Source organism: Rhea americana, unplaced genomic scaffold (assembly GCF_003343005.1).
Source record: "Rhea americana isolate MKP2758 unplaced genomic scaffold, rheAme1 scaffold_13, whole genome shotgun sequence".
NCBI lineage: Eukaryota > Metazoa > Chordata > Aves > Rheiformes > Rheidae > Rhea > Rhea americana.
The window spans coordinates 2,067,155-2,091,321 of record NW_028185372.1 but is presented as its reverse complement, the minus strand read 5'-3'; the positions used below and the strand labels follow the sequence as shown (position 1 = coordinate 2,091,321).

General features: G+C 38.1%; 1 protein-coding gene across 1 annotated transcript in view; it reads right to left on the bottom strand.

Moving 5' to 3' along the window:
* Nucleotides 1–17,943, bottom strand: part of SLC1A3 (solute carrier family 1 member 3) — a 62,221-nt gene extending 44,278 nt beyond the window's left edge. Inside the window, exons 1-2 of the mRNA XM_085326321.1 lie at nucleotides 17,823–17,943; nucleotides 15,960–16,234 (exon numbers count right to left, since the gene is read on the bottom strand). Coding sequence (XP_085182447.1) covers nucleotides 15,960–16,140 — 181 coding nt within the window. The 5' untranslated portion in view covers nucleotides 16,141–16,234; nucleotides 17,823–17,943. The remainder of the gene's footprint in view (nucleotides 1–15,959; nucleotides 16,235–17,822) is intronic.
* Between the last annotated feature and the right edge of the window lie 6,224 nt (nucleotides 17,944–24,167).

Sequence of the window (24,167 nt, the reverse complement as noted above, 5' to 3'; positions counted from 1 at the left end):
GCTTAATTATCTAGTCCACTGCTGTCCAAGCAGTACGAAATGGCCTAAGCGAGAGAATCCGTGCTTAGGCATATGACTGTTTCAGTGAATATTACTGGTGGGAGTAAGTTTCTGAAGCGCCATGTAAACCTGTCAAGCCAAAAATTATTCTTTTTCCTTTTTTCCTGGCTAATRCGCTTTGTGAATACTTTCAGGACTGCTCAGCACTAAGTGTACAAACAAAATTTCTGAGAAGCGGAAAAAACATGCCTTGCTAGTGTATTCTGGTGAATTGGGCAGAGATCTGAGAGCTACTAATTCCTCAGCTGTAATCTTAGGATTGCTATTAATTTATATRAAGTTGTGGAGAAACGATAAGAGTCTTTCTTTGACTCAGTCTGCCTGCTTGTAAGAAAATATAGTAGTAGTTGCTCCACAGTACTTTCTGAAAATTAATTTTGTTCACATAGTATCTTAGCAACACAAGAAAGAATTTAAGCAAATGGTTTCYCCCACTGCAAGAATCACTGTAGTTGTAATAATTAAAACAGGACAGCATGATTTTACCAGTCTCTTTTCTCCCTAGACTATATGGAGAAGATACTTAATTTTCTGTTCTGAATTTAAAAACCTAGAAACTGGATTCTGCACCCTTTCTGTCAAAGGGTATACATTAACATAAATGATGAACTTGAAACAMAAATATCAGACTTGGCAAAATAGCTTTTCCACAGGTTTAGATAGTAAGATACTGCCAAATAATGATGGTTTAAAAATAAATACAATGACTAGGTATCAAACTCAGATCAGGAGGTGAGACCTTACTGCACGAGATAATAAACCTTAGGAAGTTGTGCAGCGTTTCAACAACCATCTACATCTGTGTGTGTGGTAAGAGCTGCAGTGCTTAGCACGCTCCAGGATCAGGACTAAGGCTGAATGGTGGAACTGGCCTTTCTCAGTAGAAGTTTCAAGTTTCTGATTAATTCTGGAAGTTGTAGTGGAACAAAGCCTTGTGTGAAACATGCTCCCACAACCTGCTGTGCAGGTTTCTGTCTACCCTTTGTAACAGAAAAGAACAACTAATCTATGCTATAGGAGCCTAACTTCTCAAATGGTAAATGGTGTCCTGCTTCTGCGCTGCAGGAARGAGCAGACTTCTTGACAGCATTTTCAGGCTTTTTTTAGATAAAAATCAGTAGTGTTTGTTTAAGTTAAGGAGCTGAATTCTGAAGGAATGTATCRTCCTACAGCAGAACAATATTGCTGAACAAGTTCGTAAAGGAGTAAATGAGATTAGAGTTACAAAAAGATGGCTTTTGAGGTGTATTTGTCAGTGATGCAGTCAAATTCATGGAAAACTCAATTTGCAAATAATAATCCTAATGATAGGGTATTCACTGTGTAAGTGCATTTATTATAGCAGAGGATAAAGGTAATGGAAAGGCATTCTTCTCACCCTGCTGAGAAGGGCAGGCAGCTGGACTGGAGATGCAGCACAGCTTCTTTGAAATAGTTTCCATAACAAGAAAGACAGAATGGATTAGATTATTCAGCTTGGAAAAGATTTTACTCRCTATTTTTGCAATTATCATTTCATGATAGTTTGTTATTTTTGACAGCCCAAGAATGAGGAGGCAGCTAATGCTCCCAATAAATGTATCTAAACAAGTTTAAAGACAGCACACTGCAGAATTTTCCTGTTTTTCCCACACTGCAGAATTAAATTGTATTAAAAATGCATTGATCCAAAAGGGATTAGGTTCATGTAGGATAGATCTGTAGGAATTATTAAAMCATGTCAATCTATATACAACCCTTAACTCAAGAAGTTTTCCTTCTGGCAATTACTAGCAATTAGTAATTTAGAAGGCATATTGGAGGAAGAATAGCTTTATACTTCTTTGTTGTTAAATTATTTTCATAATAATGAGTTATTGGCCAGTGTTAGAGATAGGAGCCTGGGTTACAGTGTAACCCAGTACTCAGTCAGTAAAGGAGACTATGGCTTTGGGTCCTCCAGGGATCACCTCTGAGAAAGCACCTAGCTACTGTAGGGTGTTGGAGATAGGTGCTTTGCTTTATTTCCTCTGGAACACCTTATGGAAGAAGATGACAAGTGAAAATATAGAAAAGAAGCAATGAATGGAGGAAAGACTGGAAATGTTCTTCCCCAAAATATAGAACAATCCCAGAACAGAATTGTTTTATGGCATTTTTATATCAATGTTGATGTTCAAAACAAATTCAGTTTAGATGATTATAGTAAAGAGAAGATTTGAAACTTGAAAGTTGCCAAAGGGAAGAATAATGCTGATAGTGGTGCAGATTGGACAGAGAAGGTAAAAATGGCAGATATGATTTGAGATTGCTTATTCCCAGGACAGGAAGACTTTGGTGAACGGAGTTTCCATTTCTAGGGGCTGCAGTACCAGAATGGGGAAGATAGTCATTTTATCAAGCTTTTAAAACTGTGTGTACACGTGTAATTGCTAAGAAACATAACCTTCTATACCAAATTTATTAAATAGATTAATATCAAAGTGTGATGAATTGAATATTATAATCAGGTTCTGAAGCAGCAAGACAAAAATCAATACCTTTAAACTATTTAACTTCAGTTTACTTATGGAGATGCTTTTTCTTTTTTGTCGGTGGTCTTTATAAAATTTGTTTTAGTATTTTACTAGAGTATTATCAGCTTATATAATTTTCTAAATTGAATTTTAAAATGAATTTTAAAATCCCTCATGGAGCAAAGAAAGAGCTTCTTAACTGTGTTGCAAAATGCCTTTGGTCTTACAATGGTAGGGAACTGTTTCATGTGATTCTTTGTGTTGTGTGACAGAGAGATGAGACAGATAAAAGTTGCACACCCACACATGAATTTAAAACTGCACATCATTAGAAGATGAGAGATGAGGCTCTAGCCAGATCTAAGTGTTTATTCAAGAACCTTTGGGAAATTTATGTCTATCTTACTCTCTTTTTAAAATTTGCGTACCTACAAGAATTAGATATAAAGAGAGGAGGATAGGTTTCTTTTCCTACTTCAAATAACCAATAATTTAAAGAGAATTCAGAAGCTCCCATGGATAGGCATGATGTTTTAAGTGAACACTAACAGCAATTTTGTTAAACCAGTGAATTCTCAGTTTTTAAAATGGATCCTTATGGACTTCTGTTCTCTACCATATTTCAGAAACATACAGTAAATAAAAGGTAACATTATTTGGAGTTTATATATATTTTTAATGTGTATGATCTATACTGTATTTTCATGCAGAATGTGCGAAATCTAACAGTTTTACTTTTTAATTGATCAAAATCACTCAAGTGTATTTCAAGAAGTAATTACTAGGTGGTGTATTAATGGAATAGTGCAAGAGCTGTGCTTTCCATAGCAGTGCTTGCCAATTCAAACAGAACACACCAAGAACAGCTGAACAGCACTTTAGCTTTTTCTAGTAAATCTCAAACATTGTTAAAGAAAGTCCATATCAATATCCTTTCTGTTAATAACTGAAATACAGACTTATTTATTGTTTTCCAGCAGGAAATAGAAAACTTCGTACTAACTGGAAAGGCTTTCCTTAAACTAGGCAAAATAATGCGCTAAAATAATAGTTTTTATTAATGATGGTTCAGAAAACCTTGTCACCCACAAGCAAATAACATTTTGTTCCATAACAGAAATCAGACTAGAGCCAATAAGAGAAGCAGGCTACTACAGTTTAATAGGACATTGTATATTTTTGTTAGCTGCACAACCATTTCATTCTTACGTTCCTGCAGAGCTCTCGAATGAATGCTTTTGTTCTTTGGTTCATTTGTTTCTGCCTCATTTACCATTTCATTCTGACACCTTTTCTTCTAACAACTAGTTTCAGAAAAGGCCCCAACTATGTTTTCTTGCGAAAAACAGGTAAATAACTTCTCTATTGAGAAGAAATAATTTAAGTTGATGACAAAATCAGTCCTCCTTAATCTTACTTAATCTGTCACTAGACACACTGACACCCCAGATCACTTGCATGTTTTTGATAGGGTCCTTCATATTTCTGAATATTTTTATATTGACTCTTTTTTCTCCTCTCATATGATACCTGCTCCTTCCTTGTTTTCCATTTTCATTACATAGGCAGGGAGGTATGCTTCCTTAGTGTCATTTTGATGAACTGAAATATTAACTGAGTACATAACCTAATACTAAATACGTAAATCCTGCAGCAGTCTTTTTTTAGTGATTCTTTGCTAGTTTCATTAATTTTGTATTAAACATGAACTCTTATCGTACTAATTATTGTTTAGTAGCACAATTACAGTTACTTTTTAACTTAATAATAATCATTAAACTTCTTCCATTATACAGTCATCTCTGCTGCCTTGTTTCATCTCTTTGACCTTCTTTATGCTAAAGGAGTAAGATTATGATCCTCTTTCCACCTCCTTCTCACAAAATAAATTTGGTAGGACAACTTAAAAAGCACTCTATGAGTCTTGATTACGAAAAAKGGAAAATCCCCTTGGCACAGAGGAGAGACAGTTACAGTCTGTTCTTTGCAAGTCTTGAGGTAGGTGGTAACCTAAGGGCGGGCTTAGGTGGCATCAGAGGGACAGGTGATGCTGTGGGGAGTCAGCACAAAGGTGCTACAGCCAGGAAAGGGCTRCAGTTCAGGTTTTTTTCTTCTGAAGTGCACTTGCACTTGTCAAATACAAAATTGAACTCACCTGGGAACTAAACCAGAAGGAAACTGTTTTTTACTGTTTTTTTTCTGCCACTTTAGTTCCCTGTCCAGATTTCGTGCTCTGTTGGAGGAGGTCAGTGCTGCTGCAATGGAGAGGGAAGAGGCAAACAATTGTGCTTGGAAATATGCAGCCAGGGACAGGGAAGAATATAGTCTGGCTTTATCCATCATGGAAACATACCCTTAAGCAATCTTATCAATTACTCTTCCTTATCTACYGCAATCCAGAACTGGAGCTAACAGACAGGTAGTTTAAGATTACTTTAATTCTCTTTACTTAAATTCTGAAGCTGAACTGAGGACAATTATTTTCAATCTGAACTTTCTGCTCTGTTTCAGACCTGAAAAGACCAAGTATCAATTGGCCTAATACTCTAGTTGATTTTTCTTTGCAGAACTCATCTGATAGGGACCTAGCACAAATTCTCACCCCTATATCTGTTTATTCTTGTGTGATATATTCCTTCAGTTTTAACTTGATAAAACTCCTGCAGTAGAGAGCTTAAGGAAGTGTGGTCCAAGTAGTTCTCATATGACTGTATATGTGGCTTTGTTGAAACAGAGCATAGGTTAATGTGGACACAGATAGCCCACCTCTCCTTTGCTGGAGTTGGATCCTCAGAGGAATCAGGGAAGAAGTCCAGTAAAAGAGCCAAATATCCTTAACATGATTGAGATCCAAAAGCTTGTGATATGAGATAATATCGTGATATGGGCAAGTGCTAGCAGTAAAGTGATACCTTATAACTCCTTGTTTTCTTCTCTTGGGAAGAATGGACTACCTSGTTTGGGCATAAACACAAAGATACTTTATTCAGGATGCAGTATGCTTACGGTACACAAAGAGACTAGCCATGGTAGTCCTGGTAGGCATGCGCTGATTTGTGATAGGCCTGACACTTCCTGGGAATGCTGAAATCATTATTCACATGTTGCAGAATTGTTGTGCCTACATACATGCACCCTGAGGCTCTCTGAGATTTCTAGACATCCAGTAATCTAGCTGGAACTCCTGCCTCAACTCAGCTGTGGAAGATCAGAGACCAGCCAGCATAAGATCTTCAAATTCCACCTGGGCAGAATGTTAAGGCAATAAATAATAATAATAATAATAATAATAATAATAATAATAATAAAGACATGTCCACCAAAGGGTCAAAAGTTGTTCCTGGCATTTTAAGGGGAGAAGTCATTGTGTCACTGTTTCTCGGGGAGCACAGAGGGCCATGGTGCTCCAACTGTATGGAGGAGTCCCAGTGCTGCAGTCCCAGTGTGCCTGAGAAGTGCCTGCCTCCTGAACCTGACACTCCTCTGCACAAAAGGTTGTGGTTTGATTAAACAAAAAATTACTTCATCCAGTGAAAGCTAGTACCTTCCAGAAGAAATCACACTAGACCTCAAATTCCATTATTTAGTTACAGTTTTTGTGATCCGGAGTTATTTTTGTTATTTTTACATATTTTATGGGGATTTACGGCTTAACATGGTATGGAGGTACTTAACTGGCAGCTCAAAATTATGTCACTAAAAATCTCTGCCTCATGCTGCCTAAATTCTGGTGGTGCCTGAACTCCTGAAATGCCTTTCTTTACTGTGGCTGGGCACTCGCGCATTCTCCGTAGTTGTAGACACACCAGTCTCTTCTTGGGTTTTGTAAGGAGAACGTATGTAAGGGCAATGGGGAGTCTGAAGCTGTAAGAAAGAATGGGTGTAACTAAGGAATAAGTATAATTTTTTATGAGGTACTACCTATACTAGTATTCTTGTATGCCAAATCTGGGATTATTTGAGTGCAGTTAGAAAAATTTTAAAAAATCATAGTAGTCTGGCCTGTGCGAGTTTTAGGCTCATGTGTCACCCTCTTACATTCTCTCYTGTCTCCAGTGAGTTACTTGGCTCACTTGCCCTTCTTCCCCAGTTAAGAGGTAATTTTCTTGTTTTATGATAGCATGTCCAGAATATCTTTCTTTCTTCATCTCTTACCTTTAAATTTTTTCTTATTTTTTCTCCTGTCTTCTTTGAACTAGCTCTATATTTATTTCTCATCTTTGATTTCTCTTTTGTTGCAATTTATAAGATACTGAGTAGCACCTTAATGATAAATAATGCYTCAYAAAATGTAATCTGCAGGGTTTATACACAAAATTTGGAATGGAGAAGAGTTTTCACTTCTGGTACTGGAGCAGACTGTTCTGTATGAAATAAAGAGTTTATACCTGATTTCATCACCAAATGAAAACTTCTTTGAAACACAAACTATTCCTATTTTATGCATTTTTATTAGTTATAGAGCTACAGAAAAAAAAAAACATTTCTGAAGCAAAAAATCACACATAGTTCCATCAAAATTCAGGGATTGTCCCTTAGTATGCATATGAAAGATCAGACATAAACAATATATCTCAGATTACATTTTGTGAAGCATTATTTATAATTAAGGTGCTACTCAGTGATTTACAATATTATTATAATAATAATTTTTTCATGTCTAGGTTTACTTTGCTGCTTCACCTTCTTGACATGTTCATRCTTTTAGCCACATAAAGAATAGTTCCTAACAGATAAGAAAGCTGCTCTCTTTTAAAGTTTACATAGTTCTTTTATTGCCTTTGCATTTCTTTCTTGCCTGTTTTTCTTCAACTGGGAGCTGTCATAATCCTTAACAGCACTGGATTCTGTTTTACTGTACAACAGTTTCAGCTGCCCATCTTTATTACTGTCATTTTTACAGTACAGTAATGCTCAGGAGTCACAGTCAGTGAGACTGAGGTCCCTTAGTGCCAAGAACTTTATGCAAACATAGCCAGAAAACGGAACTCGACTCTGAAGAATTTCTGGTGTAGCTTAAAAGAGAGCCTGATGTTAAACCTTCCTAGTTGCCTGTATTTGTTTTCATAATTCCACCTTAAACATACGTTACCAAAGCAGTTCATTGGAGGCCTGGCTTTCCTGATATGCAGTGTTACACCGTAACTTGTGGGACATGGAAATTATGTATTCATATTTCTCSGAAGCTAGAGATTCACTTCTACACYCYCCCCCCCCRTTAATATAGTTTAGTGATGACAGGCTAAATCTGTAATTAAGGTGTTTGCCTAATTGSAGATGTGAGTTATCTTTGAGTTATAAGTTGTCTTTTAAGCCTTTACAAGATTTTAAAAGCCCATTTTTATCCAGTATTTTGCTGATATATACAACCTGAATAGAGCGAGAGGAAGGGTTTCCTATTAGAATAGATTAGACTGTTGCCCTATCAGTTTTAAGTATTACTGTAATTCTTTATTTATGTTTAATWTATCATGCAGTGAATTCTTTTGATAAGGAATGCAGATTGCTGACTAATTCATAGAATCCTGTTACCATTTTGGGGGGAAAGATAGCTATATCTTCAGTCCCTAGCTCTTTGTTGATGTGGCTGATTTTGTTAGTTGAGCCACTTCATCTCTAAAAACCCTAACATGACTTTGATGAAACTGTCCACAACTAGAATCATCTGTCTGTTCAGTTTATTGGTTAACAGCCCCTTTCAACAAATGAATTTGCAAGTGTTATATTTTCATTGATTAGAAAAAGGTCTCAAGTAAGCCTTTTCAGTGCCTAACGTCTTACAGGTTAAGAAGGTTAAAGTTGGTGGTCTGTTATTCTGAAATGCTGTACCAGAGAGGATAAATTAAGATGTACTCTCCATATAGGTTATGATACCTCTCTCCTCACTGTTAGGCTTMATTCATAATGGCAAAACTTCTCTTTCTTAAAGGTTACCAAAATGGCAACGGGACACTGGCACCAGTAATAATACTTAAATATACAGCAAGCGCCTAAGTCCAAAATTGTGATCCTGAAAGCAGATGCGGGACACGCTGTGTTCCTGTTCTGACTCCATGGGTTATCTCTGAACCTTGGATTCCCTGTTGTAGATGAATGTTTTAACCATTAGGTTAAAATATCATGCTGTGTTTTGCTCTTTTGGTATCAGTATTTGCCCTTACAGTAAGTCCTGCATTTCCTTCTGCACAATGACACAACTTTGAAAGCGCTGGTGGAATTGCACCCTCCTGTAGCTTCCACGCCTTTTGAAAGGAAAAGGATGAGTCAGTTCCTCAAGAGCTGGTGATGCCATTCCTAACGTGAGGGCTCTGTGCCTCTGGATCTTGATTGAGGGTAAATAGCTGGCATGAGCCTGACTCACYCAGAAAGGAGTGGGAGTAGGCATGTAATCCTGCTTAATTTTTTTCTCGTGGCAAGTTTTAGGCAGTTACACACTTAGCTTGTAAACTTCAGGGGTCACCCTTTTGAGTTACCTAGCTCCTACCATGTATTGTAAGAACACCTAGTCTTGAGATTCGGATTCTATATGCAGACTCTGTTGCTTACATTTTAGGCCTTGAAGGAGTAGATTGTAGGTCCTTGTTTAATATATGTATTCCCAAGTCAAAATGATTTTAAAAGACATCAAAATGTATACAGTAGTCTTATTTATCAGCTGCCTTCAGTTACTGCTCCCAAGAATTCCCTGATTACTGGTGCTGCTATATTCATACAAAGACTGTCTTTTTTTAATTCAGTCCTTGTGAATGGTAAAAACAGAGCATTTACTTGAACCAATTCAAATGAGCAGTTTATGTCTCTGTGTAAATAGTGTTTAATGCTTAAATTTCATCTTTAATAGACCTTTCTTCAATAAATTAATTTGCAGTTACGGCAAGTTACAGTAAATGTTGGAAGCCAGGCACGCAGGGTGTAACTATCAATCTGATTTTCATTTATGATCTTCTACCCATGTCAATAGAAAGTATGTAGACATGTCAAATTCCAAGAAAGAAAATGCATGGGAAAAGTGCTATGTTTCATCCATTTATGAAATTTGCCAAGATATGAAAGGTAGCTGCTGCTGAGAGAAAGGACATGGGAAGGCAACTACAGAATACGGCTAACTGTAACAGTTTGTTATCCTTCTAATTCTTTTGTTATCCTTCTAATTTTCTTTGCCTTCTTTCTTGCTTCTAACTGTTTGCCTTTTCACTGTTGTACAGCTCWCTGGACCCATTATTCTCCTCTTTTGTTCAAAAATGCCTTACAAATATGTCTTCAAAATAAATATTTGCATGGCTTTTAAAAACCTATCTACTTCATGGTTTCATCATGTTGATTGAAAGTCCAGACAGCGCCAGTCTCATTTCAAGTTTGTAGGCTTGATGTAATAAATGGAGTTATCCAGCTCTTTCTTTTTAAAATTTCTGTGGAATAATTTCTGTTTGCTCCTTACTTTGTCTTTCCTTGTTTCCCAYAGTGTATTCCCTATTCTGTATCTCCCAGCTGCTATTTATCTAAAAGGCAGTGGTACAGTACAAAGTACCAGAATACCTTCACTTATTTTTAGCAGCCTTATTAAAAGCCAAAGCACTAATTTTCTTTATTTACCTTTCTTTAACACTARCTTTCTTTATATACATTTTCAAATATACTGTCTCAATTCACGACAGAGAGRAATACTTTTTTAAAATGTTTTTTCTTTGATATCATAAAATCTTTGGAAACTTTTAGATACCRGCTTATTTCAAAAAAAATTACATGATAAATTTAAGCCAGGTGAATGAAAGTTTCTGGAATTCATGAACAACTGAACATGATTTCTTGGGCTGCACCTTCACTGTGGCCAACTCAAGGAAGACATTCTCGCTCATTCTCGCTTTACAATAGCAAGGGCACCAGTAAGAATACAACCATGGTAAACCTTTACTCAGCATACATGTTATTCGCACTTTGCTTATGATTTTGTACTGCTTCGCGGTCGCCGTAGTGACTGCGGCGCAGCGCACTCAGAAGCGGAAGGAACTGCGCCAGTAAGAAGGCGTAACACCAACTCAGTTGCCGCTAAAATGTCTTTTAGTCCCATCTGTACAAACAGAAGATTGTTTCTTGACAGTTTTTAAGCTGAACGCTGTTTCTGTTTTAACATTTCTTTTGATAGCATGATTGCCATATTCTACTCCTGTCGCAGGGAAGTTTCTCAGTAAAATCTCTTRGGAGTCGTGTAAACATCCTAACTGTCTCATGTTACTAACACCCCGCATTCCCACCTAGGGCAGCCTGCAAACCCGCTTCGTAAGAGGTGATATTACGTAAATCAGTTTAACTCAATCACTTTAAACTGAATTGCTGCAGAGTACTGAGAAGCCCATCAAGTTTTGTTTGGGTACTACGTTTGCGCCATCCGTGTGAAGAGCGCGGTGGGTGTTTCTCTGGATTGTCTTATAACAGCTTGGAAATGGTGTTCTTCAGCACCACTGTGCAAGTGCACTGATTTGACAATTTGACAAGTAAGACAAATAAAAAAAAGCAGTAAAGTTATATTTTTAGGGTGTTTTGTACCTTTTCTAGTATCTAGGTAGTTACTGTCCTCAAGCTGTACAGTTGTGATTCACTGAGTAGCCAAGTTTATTGTTWTTTTATGCCATGTATGGCAGTCCGAGAACCAGTGTTGTTTCATTTCAGTAACACTGCAGTGTACAATAAGAAATTAAGATTATAGTAATAAGTTAACATAATAATTTTTTTGCAAGTAATTGCTAAACTGTTGTGCTTTTCATATTTCACAGTCTGAAATAGCAGAATTAAAGTTCTTTGTCTATTTCTGTACTTTCCTCCTTTTTAAAAGGGATTAGCACTTTTGAATTTTTAATAGTTACTCTTTTTTAATGACCTTACACTGTCTTTCTACATTTTTCCCCAAATTATTAATATTTCTTAATTTCAAATAGAATTAAGATTTTGCTTAGCAATGTTCTCAAGGTATTAGGAGGAAGATTTCAATCCATGAGAAAGAACATTTTGTGCTGGGCAGGTTCTTTAGGAGAGCATAGGGACAGAGAGAGCTTCTGAGCTCAGCATAAATGGAATTAATTTCTCCCTGGTTGTCCCTAAACTATCTGGATTTTCTTGTATATTCCTTAACCTTTGGTCTGACAACAGATTTCTCTATTTACGTTTTACCAAGTTCTCTCAGCTAGGACTCACCTCCCACAGCTTTTTCTGCTATGATGATGGATCTTTGTTTTGCTTTCATGCAACTTTTACCAAGGCTGCCTTGTCACCATGTTCATAGACAGTGTGTAATGGGGTCAGATACCCTTCTCTGAGTATGTCATTCTCAGTCTTCAGTGGATACAGAGGATCTGCCAGTAACAGAAAAGATTAGTTTCATCACAAAAGAGGCTATCTTTTTTTGTGGGCACTATCCAGGGGTTCTGTCTACCTGTGTATCAGAGACTTGTATCTCTTAAGACTCCTTGTCAATTATTGTTGAGATAGAAGAGTCTGCTACTCTGCACAGCTTTTCACTGCTCAGGTCACCTAGGGTTTTTTGCCCTGTATAGTAGAAGGATCATCTACAGGCTTTATTTAACTGCTGTTTCAGGGATATAGGGACATTGATAATGCCCATCATCTCTCCTGTCTTTTCCCTGTATTTTTTAACTAAAATTTTGAAATCCTACATAGGCTTGTGCAGCTGTTCTGGAATAGATGTATGGGCCTATCTAAATTTCACATCTGTTGTGAGATTGCCAGTGATTACTGAGGACTGTTTCCATGACGTAGGCAGCCCTGTGCTCCATTAGGTGGACAGGTAGCCAGAAATCAGAACGGGCTCCCAGACCTGGACCCATCTCTGTGCCCTTGAATGTCCTAGTAGACAACTACAGTATTTGATTTTGTCAATATAAAAAAGATTTTAGCTAAAGCTTTGGCACCGTGATGGCTTCACAGTTTTGCAGAAACAGCCTTTTGTTTTTCTTGCTCCACAACCTCTCTCTACATCACTGGGTACCTCAGTTAAAACTATATTCCTCTGTGGATAGCTTCTCATGATCTCTGTGTGTCTTGATCTTTCTTTCAGTTCAAGTATAAGAAACCACAGGAGTTTCCGTGGCAGAGTAAAGTCTGGACTTCTATGATATTTTTGGAAAATGGGACATTGGTAGCAGGGAGTCGAGAGGGCCTGCTGTAGAAAGGGTATCTGAAAAGCAGGGATTTTGGGGATAGGATAGTGAAACTAAGTAGCACAAGAGAGAGGGCAGCTACTGAAGTGATGCTGTTAATTTGACTAACACTTCCAAGTTTGTAAGACTTGCTGCAGGCTTCCCATGAGCCATCGAGACCCCTCGCCTACCCCGAACTGCYGCTGGTCATTCTGACGTTCCAAACTCACCGACGGTCAGCTTCCCGAATCTGCCTYACGCAGTTCGGGACTATTGGCTATTGCTGAGATCCACTGTAAAAACCCAATTTAGTATTTCTAGGTGTGTGAGCAGAATCTGAAAAACTTCATCATAACTCACTTTGCTGACCGCATTTTTCTCAAAGTTTCTCAAAGGGCTTGAAAGCAGTTTAAATTTTCCTAAGAACAACAGCAACAATAATAATGATGATGATGATACGCTAGACCAACCCTACCTAAGCAAATTGTGAAGTCAGAAGGCTCTTTCCTGAGGTTTTTAGAAAATAGAGAATAGTACGTATGTAAACTTGTCCTTTGGTTGTAATTTAGGTACCTTCGTAAGAAAGCTTTATTGTTTTTGTATTGTAGCGGCTAGTGAATTCAGTTTTCGTCAGATTAACAACAGAAGTTAGGATAAATGGTTATATTTCTTCGTATCAAGTGAATGCCAGATAATCTCTGCTCTGTCTACAAAATATAAGTATGCAAAACAAACAAATGCCTGTTGCAGATACGTAGCAAAGTGCGTGCCTCCACAGACACAACTCATCTGACAAGCTCAAGTGCCTATTAGAAGCRACAGTCCTGAAGCGAGGCTAAGACATATGATCCTATCCACTTAACCTCTACCAGCATCAATCCTGCTCAGCAAAGAAGTCGGAAATGCTCCATTAAATAGGCTTTTTCATCTCAGTTCCTTGACAACAGAGGCTTGAAGGAAGTGTTTCTGTAGCATCGCTACTCTCCTTTAAGTTTAAATTTTGCTTTTGCTGAGTTTAGCTTTATGAAAAATTGCTGGACTGGCAGTCCTAGAAACTGATATTCTCAATCTGCGTAGATTACAGACAGCATTAAGCATCATTTCTTGTTAACGATTCAACCCTGGCCCGAGTACAGTTTGGTTTCCATGTACCTTCACATCTAGGCATCTCTGATGAGACAGTCAGTGGTGCTACTTGGTGGGTTAATTCTGCAGTGTTGATTACTGTCTGCTAGGAAGTGGATCAAGCCCACCATCTGATTTTCCATAGCTCACCAAACAACCAAGAGCTGACAACATTTCAGTTCTTGCCAAACGAGACAGATGCAGTTCAACCACCGAGTGTCTTCCAAACCCTTAAGCCAGCTGTTCCTTACTTGTGAATATTTCCACAACAGCAAAAAGCTCCCAAAAAGCAAGTATTACTGTCTTATGAGCAACCAAGTATCAGCTCGCTGGTCTTATCATTTATATATACTGTAAAATTACACCACAGATAACAGAGGCGAGAAAATTCTGGACTCTTCCATGACAGTAACAAGAGGATTCTCTTCTAGCTGTTACACCAGGGACACCTCTAGSTTCATGAGCAGGATTTGAGCATCTGGCTTATCCTCTGCTGCACATTTTAGTCCATTCTCCAACTCGTGTTCTAGCTTTACTGGTGCTCTGCGGAGCACCACACCACCACCACAGCGGAGCTGTGGGCAGATGTTCATCACTGGTTGTCTAAAGCCAGCTGGAACATGCAATGACAGTAAAAACCCTTCTGACACCGGAGCTAGCTGACAGTGAATAAATGGCACGAGCACTGTGGTGCCATTATCCACTATAGAGGGATGGCAACCTAAGAACTGTATYGCTGTGCAATTAGTGTTTCAAAACCTGCTTAGTTTGTTCTGTCTCTTCTGAGCATGGTGGATAAAATGCCTATATTTTGTACCCCGATAATAATGTAGAGGGGTTTTTGCATCAAACAAATTCTTTTTTARGAATGAAAAGCAATTGTGTTCAAATATTATTGCTAAAACATGAGAGAATGATTTTTCTGTTACAGCAGGAAATACTTTGTTTTACTTATATGTAAATTATTACATTCTCTTCCAGAAAGACTGTCAAAACTGGAGTTAATTTAAAATAATCCTGCAGATGAGGTATCAAAGAATGATAATGGTTAAGCCCTAAAATTTCTAATTTCTAAAAAAGATTTAGAAACGTAGCATGCAAATTTATGCAGAACAGCCTTGTCATGGACATTAGGACCTATGTAGGTGTAGGATATGTGCCCTTATCTGTAGATGCTAACATTTCAGTTTTGTTGAGCAGATTCACAGTTTTATATTTTAAATTGATTGGAAAATAAAAATGAAAATCACATGGGAAAACCATAATGTTCTTGCTCACGTTATAAGCAATACTATTTCATAAAACATATGGTCTCATTTAAAAAGTTAATCTGAAGTTAAGGAAAATGACCAAAAATGATCACATAATTTTATAAAGCAAATTATGGTGAGAAAARTTATATGTATTTCTCAGATGACTGTCTAATATACATTCAAAATACATGGTTAGATTTTAAGTTAACATTTTCATGCATTCCAGATCTAAATGCTGTTTGATGTTCTGGATTCCTCTCCATACAACCTAAAATCAGATGCTATCTTGCAGTCCTTTAAACAAGCAGCACTTCTATTGTTGCCTTAATTGCATCTGAAAGATGCAAGTGCAAGATTGTGAACAACTGAGAGAGGATAAGCTTGTGCTTAGGTTTGATTGTTGCTTTGCACTTGACAGGGAAAAGTGAAAAGATCTATGCTCTAATATTTCATTTAGCTCGGAAATAAGTACGCTTTTTATTTTCATTTCATTCATTGAGGACTTCTGGTTATCACTGCAAGATGTTAATTGTGGATAGATTAGGTAAATAAAATTTATATCCTGAGCATTTTGCTGCAGCTGTTTTTTGTTTAAAAAAGATTCAATTTAGTTATTGTTTCTGATTCTTTAAGAGAAGAATCCATAAAACTGCTGATTTATTTTGCCAAAATTCTCCTTAGGAATACTGAAATAATTAAAATGACTCTTCCCAAAACATCAACATGCAGCTGTCAAAGCCAAAACCGTCCAAGCCATAACATTCTTATCAGTGAAGAAGAATTTGGGGTCTTATTTGTAATGCAGATTGTCCAGGCAAATTGTCATTGTCAAATGCATTGGCGAACAGAATATTCCTATGGAACAAATTACTCACCAAGAATCACAGCAACAACGGTGAAGAGCACAAAGGCATTCCTCAATAAATAACTTTTAACATCATCCTTTGTTATGCTCTGCACCTTTTTTTTTGCCAAAAGTGTACGTTTCCGGACTCCTTGTTGAAAGCGTTCCATCCTACTTCCAGTTTTTGGATCTTCTCCGTTACCTTTAGTCATCTATGTTGTAGAAAGTTTTCTCTTACAGTTTATTTTTGTCAAAATCCCTTCAGAAAAGTGGGAGACCCTTTTCCTTGGGAGGTACTGGAGAAACCTGTAAAACAAGAAATATCGAATATCACAGTAAGATTTCAGAGGAATGATTAGCCATATGTTCACATGGAAGCAAATACTCTTCATGTTTCAGTAAGACTTCTATTATTTGTAGCATCTAAGCTTCTGATTGCCATTTTTGGTAAAAAAAAAAAATCAATGATTGTTAGAAGAACTCCTTGAAAGAAGGATTACATGGATGGTTCAGAGGTGTGGTTTGTGCCCTCAGAAATTTGTCTGAATTTTCTGTCATGCGGATAACATGCAGCAGTAAATTTTTTGCAATCACTAGAGATGTAATAAGGTAAAAGTRGTAAAATTCATAGATGCATAAGGTGCTATAAAGCTTAAAACTGTCTGTCAGGCCTACTTTCTACTCTATTTAGCAGGCCCGTGGTATGTGAAAAAATTCTACCTCACRGTCATATTCATCATTGTATAGAAATATTTTGCTTGAACTGGAACATTTAAACATTCTGCATTCAGATGTTTTTAAATGGTTCAATGCATTGGCTGAATTCCTTCTTTTCACATGGCAAAACACAGCAGGAATAGTTTATTTATCCCCCAGCTACTTTCTAGCAGATATGCCTTTGACACTTTTATGTTGATAATATTCATCTTTGAAGTGTATAAACTATTCAGAGCACATCTGTAAAGCATCACAAGTTATATCCCACTTAGCTTGTCATTTCAGACTGTCATACAAGTTCACATTGCAAAGTAATAGCTAGCTTTGCCTGTGAGCAATTATGGGGATATAATCTGATTTWAAAAAATCACACACACAATCAACTTTAAAATGCTTTAGTAGCCAAAATCCTTCATTAGGGCATTAATTTCTTTTCATTTGAAATGAACATTTTTAYGGCTGCTTGATATTAATTTATGCATTAATGGAATCTGCATAAAGGTGTTTTTCAGACTAAGAATACAGTTTTCTGAAGCATTAATTAATACACAGGCATATTTTCCCAAGGAAACAGGAAATTTGTAAATGAATGGAGTCAGCTGCTTCATTTGTACACGGTACAACTGTAACATCTTGCTTTTACTAAACCTAGCACTTAAATACATTTTTTCACGAAACATTTGGAGTATAAATACACAAGGCTTTAAAATAGCATGTTTATGGGGATATACCAYGTTGTAACATCATGTTGATGGGATCTGATCACTGCTTTTTGAATTAGCACCTACTTGAAGGTTGGCATATTAGTAGAATATTCACTGCAAAACTTAACAGAATGATATATGTTTTACTTGTTTAGAGAGTGCAAACATTCATAGCCTGAGCTAGATGCTGAAATTAATAAGTATTCGAGCCTGGAGACATGACTGCTGTGTGCCTGAAGGATTCTGCTCAGAACAAAACCTAATTTTTTGTGAAAAACTAGCRATTCACTCACAGTGCCTTTTCTTCCTGCGACCATCAATGCAGATAATCTGTCCTTTATAACTAGCACGGAGATCACGAAAGAACACAGGTAAAGCCAAAAAGACCATTACTTTAAGTGAAATACAAAGGAGGAGAACGAAAAGCAAAGACTCCATGCTGGARCCCCCACGGCACGAAACACTGGGCTCACCTTTTCAGACCTTCGGTACCGGACGAGCGCTGGGCAGAGACGGTAGGGATTTCCCAGCAAATACAATAGAGCAGCAAAATTCAGCGAGCAGGAGACAGCGAAAACTGACAGTCYGCATGTGCTCTGCAATACAGCAATTTACTATCGCTGTAACTTAAGGAAAGGGGAGGAGACTGTTAGCCCAGCTCCGAAAAAAAATAAAAACACATCAGAAGAGAGGGGAAAGCCGAGCTTCTGGAATATTGATTAGTCTCGGCACACTGAAAACAGGGTCACTTTCTTTGTTTTCCCTTTTCGACCACTTTCACGCTTTGTCAGTTCGGCTTCATTAGAAATGCAGAGTCGGRACCCGGGAGGAGCTGCAGGATCACACGCGCGCGCCCAGCCGCGGGGCTGGAGCTCCTCTTGAGACGATATTCCAGACCGGGAAGCTGAAAAGCCTAAACATAATTATATAACGCTATTCCTGTGCTTTTTAAACTAAATGATTGAAGTATGTGAGCATGTTAGTTTGCTCTGAAAAGAAACATGGTTTATGGTATTCAGATACTTTCTAATTCTTAAAGTCAGTTATTTGCGAATTTACTCTTCCTAGGGTGGGGAACCAGGCATATCTTTCAGAAGCAACTGGAGCATTATCAAGAATAGARAAAAAAACACAATCAGCTGTAATTCTGTGTATGTTTCTTGTAGATATTCAAAATACATGATGAGACTTGCCTGTTGTGTAGCAGTTTAAGCTCGCTGGATACTAAGCGCCATTCAGCCTGTCTCAGTAGCATGGCATGCACGGTAAAGGGAAAAGCATAAWACATCCACTTTTGCGAAAGAAGTGGCCTTTAGTTTTCTTACCATTTAAGAGTTTGCACGACTGAAAAGATGTTAGGGGAGGAGAGGCAGTGGAATTCCCAAAGACCTTCCTTCACTTTTTAGAGGAACATTTTCATTATAAATGTTGGTCAATTCTGTTCAAAATATTCAATAATTATAATTTAGTGCACCTTTCATGAGATTTTAAAGTGTATTTTCTGATGAGATGGACAAAAAATGGAAGTTTATATAAATGTATGCTCAGTGTATAATTTAATTTACAGGGGATGTGACTGTTCATGTTTTTCCTGAAAAGCCATTATGAATCTGTAGAAATAGTTTTAGGTTATACGGACATAAAAATAATTAAGACTAGGTAAGGAATAAAATTAAGAGCAGTGTTACTTCCGCAAAATCACAGTAATGGCTTTGCTAAAGTGTTTGCTAATTTAACTGTATTTCAAATAATGATATATAAAGTAGAGAAAAATATCTTACAGTAAAAGCAGCCATGCTTGTGATTAACCTAAGTGTATATTTGGATGGAGAATTGCAGAATTTTGATCTTAGATATCTGACTCAAGAAAAAAAAAGAAACATCTGAATTTGCTTCATTAAAAGAAAAAAAAAAGCAAGAAAAATTGTTGACAGCTTCTGTTGCAGTCAGAAACTATTTTTCCTCTTTAACACCGCATGCTGCATTTTGTTATACCTGGGATGCTTAAATATCTATCTCATCGTTATTTTTCRTGGCCCAGGTTTTAAATATTTTCACCATTTTGCCTGGAGGTTGGAGTTGACCTCTTAACAGATCTTTGGCCTTTAGTGAGCTGCTTGTTTGATGGTTCTTTCTGGAGTGTGGTGTGCTCGCTGTGGAACTTCCCAGATAAGGACTTCCTTCTGCCCGCAGTTCATACCAATGGTAAGGTCCCAGTTGCCTTAACGGCACTGTTTTTGTTTATGTTTTTATTTAATGCTTTCATTACTACTAGGCTCTATGAGACACTAGTAAAATCTTGTGAAAGACAATTAGCTGTTCAGTGAGACAAAATGAAAATAGACCATACTCAGTCTTACAGCTTAGCTTAAGTTCAGCAGTGTTGCTTTTATTTAGCTCTCAGTAGGCAAGAGCCATGATTGCATACTGCGTGGAAAACAGAATATGAAGCTTCTGGCAGCATGCTCTTGTTCAAAATTTTCTTTCTCTCTTTGTCCCTCTCTCCTCSCTTTCCTGACATCCATTGCTTTTATTAATTACTTAACTTTGATTGTGAAATAAGGAAATTAAGCAATATAAAGACTACAATGGACATCTTTTTTAGATATCTATGGATAACAATATGTGAGTCACCTGGTACTGGTGTAGTGTCTCGTGGCAATGCGTAATATTCCAATGCCTCTACTGGAATTTCCTATAAAATATACAATAGATTTCATAGATTTAGTATACAATATTTAATACTAGAACTGGGACAAGATTTAAAACATTACTAGTTAAGTGGTTGTAGCTGTAATTTTCAGTAGTACTATTAGTTTCTAGGAAGATCAACTTAAAATGTAAAAGCTACTGAAACATTTTAGACTTTAGGTGAGATCAGCCAATACTAAGAATATAGGAGAGCGTTACTGGTGTGCTTTGTAAAGTGACCCAGAGCAGCAGTCATTGGTGTTACCACCAGTTTTACACTGACAAAAGAATTTCTGCATGCTTCAGTTCCTGCTTGATAAAAAAGGAGAAGGAGCTATCTAAGGCCTTGATGAGCAGGTCAATATTGTGTATCAGATCAGCGCTTACATTTTTACTTCAGGCTTCGGTTTCAGCCCTTATGGCACCCAGGTGGTTTATACAGCAGGGAAGTGTGAGAATAAGGTAAGGCCTGGCTTGAACTCGAGCCCTGTCCTTACAGGCTGTGTGGGTTCAGCCAGCTCAAACCACGTGCCATGGTAGGTCAAACCCGTCTTGGTTGTGGCTGACAAAATCRGTCACTAAAGCATTTCAGCAACATATTCAAGTGCCTCTGTAAAACAGGTAATGGTATTAGAGTGGAAGCTGCTGTTCAAGCATAAAGTATTGCTATTTTCAGGTTGACTAGATCTATYAAACAAAAACCCTGTGAAGTCAGTTGTAGCACATGTAAGTGGAAATGAAACAAGAAATTGTACAATTGTTTCATTTCGTAGGTGATGATACATGTAATATGTGAGTGCATGGATCCCAGCTGAAATAAGCTTAGCATTCAAAGTAAACGTAGTCTTCACATTAATAAATCAGCACTATAAATTAATACTGGCTGAATGTTTGAAGTTTTGGAGTTTTAGGTAGAAGCTTGATGAAGTATTGTTGAAATTCGATGAAAACTATTCCACACAGGCAGAATTGGAATGAAAATCTCAGAAAAGAAGATGTTTATTCATAGTGAGTGGTATGTTCCCAATCTTTAGGTAAGTTGGATAAAATGATAATACGCATATGACTCCCTYGTAAGCTCCAATCCATTTAAGAACTGTTAATTTCCATTATGCCTTGTTGTATCAGTGAAGAAATTGAGGCTTGGAGAGGTGAAAATTAATTGCTACAAGTGATCTTAGAGGGAGCACTGGGACAGGTTGCCCAAAGAGGCTGTGGAGTCTCCTCTGGAGATCTTCAAGGCCCGCCTGGATGCAATCCTGTCTAACATGCTGTAGGTGACCCTGCTTGAGCAGGGGGARGTTGGACTAGATGATCTSCAGAGGTTCCTTCCAAGCTTACGATTCTATGAGTCTATGAAATAGATACCAAAGCCAAGTGGAAGAGCTTTCTGTGGAATCACTTTGCATTCTCCCTCCTGGATAACACGTGCTTAATGATAATTAATGAAATTAAAATTACCTATTGTGAAGGCTTAATGATGATTTATCTAGATAATATTAATGTGTCATGACTGAATGCATGTTTTTGTGGGATAGGTTAAGAAAGTTTTGTGTGATAAGCTTACGTGTGGACAAATCCCATTCTTAGTTCACAAGAAGAACACCTTTAGTTGGGACAGCAACATTTAAAGACCAGGCGTAAGACTATGTGTGCCAGCTTTTACCAGCTTTTACCACACTTCACTCACCTGCATCTTCTATTCCAGTAGAAGAAAGTTCATTNCTCGTTCGCGATGAGTCATGATTATATTAATTCAGGCATTTTAGCTGTGGCCACCCTTTTCTGTATGTGCTGGGTCAGGGACATGTTTTTACAAAAAAAAAAAAAAAAAAAAAAAAAAAAAAAAAAACAGAAAAAAAAAAAAAAAAAAGAAAAAAAAGAAAAAGGGGGGGAAAGGAAAATAGTGACTCGTTCGCGATGAGTCATGATTATATTAATTCAGGCATTTTAGCTGTGGCCACCCTTTTCTGTATGTGCTGGGTCAGGGACATGTTTTTACAAATATTCTTTCCCAACAGCTAAAAGAACGTGTGACTGCTGCTGCTTTGCTTGCGCTCCACAATAATTGAAGGAAAAYTGCAATGTTTTCTAGGATACTAAAGCAGGTTTTCTGGGATGGTAAGATCCATACTGTCAATCACTGGGCAATAGGAGAGCAGTATCATCAATAAATTTGAGTTTGAGTCCTTTTCCTTGCAAAGTAACAGGCAGTTTCATCGTAATGAAATGTATTGACTCTGAGTAAGGTTCAGGTTATAGGAAACAATTTATCCAGTACGTGGAATAGATCCACTGTATATCATTTTGCATATACTCTGAAGGAGTCAAAACCCCTTTTGGGCCTGTGAGCGATTATAGACACGTTGCAATTGGTCATTTTTAATAGGAAGTGTCCTCTACTGTACTGAGAACTTCAGTTTATCTTTGATACGGTGCAAATCATTGGTSAAATGCGGATGTCAATTAAAAAAATGTTGTGAAAGATGATGCCATTCTCTTCATGGTAAAGACTAAATGATTACTATAAAATACTACTAATCCATTAAAAGAGTATTTTAAGAGCAAAGTGTTTTGTCTGAGTTTGGGCAGATTGATTAGTAGTAACAGCCCATCTAATCCACAGGAYTCAGATTTTCAGTGATTTGTTTTTACATTTGTATTTAGTGTCCCATTACAGTCTTAACAGTGCTGACTCAAGCCAGCCAACAAATCCGGTTCGTCATTTTTATTCCTACATTTTGGAGTCTTGTGCCAGGAGATTAACTGTGATTTTATGCTTGAGAGTTGTGTCGATTTTCAGTCGGAAGTGGTACAAATAAAAATGTGGCATTCCTTTCTGCTCTGAAAATTCCCAGCAGAGAAACATGAACCTCTGGTATCTCCATTCAGCATCACAGACTGTCTGGGCCTTAACACTTACTGTATGTCTGACTGCGCTGAATAGGCAACCTTGTTTCCTTTCAACCTGGGGAGCCAGATCACCCACTCCCTCCTGGGAGAAGGCGGGTGGGAAACGAAGTTACGTCCGCCCCGAATGTGGCTCGTGAACTTTTCCCCTTCGTGTCTTACGGCGAGCGCGAGCGCCCGTACGAACAATGGAGCAATTCTCACCGAAGAGCCGGCGAGGTTGTCTAGGACGGGACGGGAGCTGGGATGGGTTTGGGTCGTTGTAAGGAATGTAATGGGCTCTCGTCAACAGCCGACAGAGTTTCTGATCCAAACTGCTGTGTAGCACGGCTCCACCGTGGCTTTCCCACAGTTAGCGGCAAGCGCTGCCTCTCCGACGGGTTCCAGGGGACAGCGCGGTCCGCCTGGAAACTTAATGCAGCATTGTGGCTCGCCACAAAAGAGCGCGGCGCTGGAGCCAGAACTGTGCCCCTCTCGCAGGTCCTTCTCTGCTTTCTCTTCCTGATTTTTTTTTTTTAAGCTTTTCTCTGCTCCGCTGTGAGCTTAACTAGCTTTTGAATTGGCGGGGTTACTGACAGTCCCCTGGGCAGGCGCTGGCTGGAGGACGTACGTGCTGTGGTGGGCTCTCCACTGCCGCAGGTCCTTGCTGTGCAGGCCAGCGGCAGGTCAGAGCGGTGACGCCACACGTGTGCTCTTTGGCGAGAATGGCACTGCTGCTGCGTGTCCTTTGGACAAACTAGTTTCTGTAGTTATTCCATATTAGATCAGATGCTGAAAAAGCCTGTTTCTTGGGTCCTGTCATACTCTTTATCCAGGATGCKCTTTACACTGGCTGCAGGCTTATTACTAGTACCTGGGCTAGCTTTTACAAGAGACATATTTCTCAAATTTCTTTTCCCTTTTCCATCCCTTTATTTCCTTGACAGGCTCTCTCAGTGTCCTTAACCAAAACAACAGCGGAAAGGTGAGAAATAAGACTGAAGGGAAATACTCATTTTTAAAATAGATTACACTTCCCTCATAAAACTTTGTTTGTTATTCGACATCTTTGTCCATGGTATGTTTATACTGAAAACATCCTAGAATCATAGAATCATAGAATCAGTAAGGTTGGAAGGGACCTCTGGAGATCATCTAGTCCAACCTCCCTGCTCAAGCAGGGTCACCTAGAGCCTGGTAGACAGGGTTGCATCCAGGTGGGCCTTGAATATCTCCAG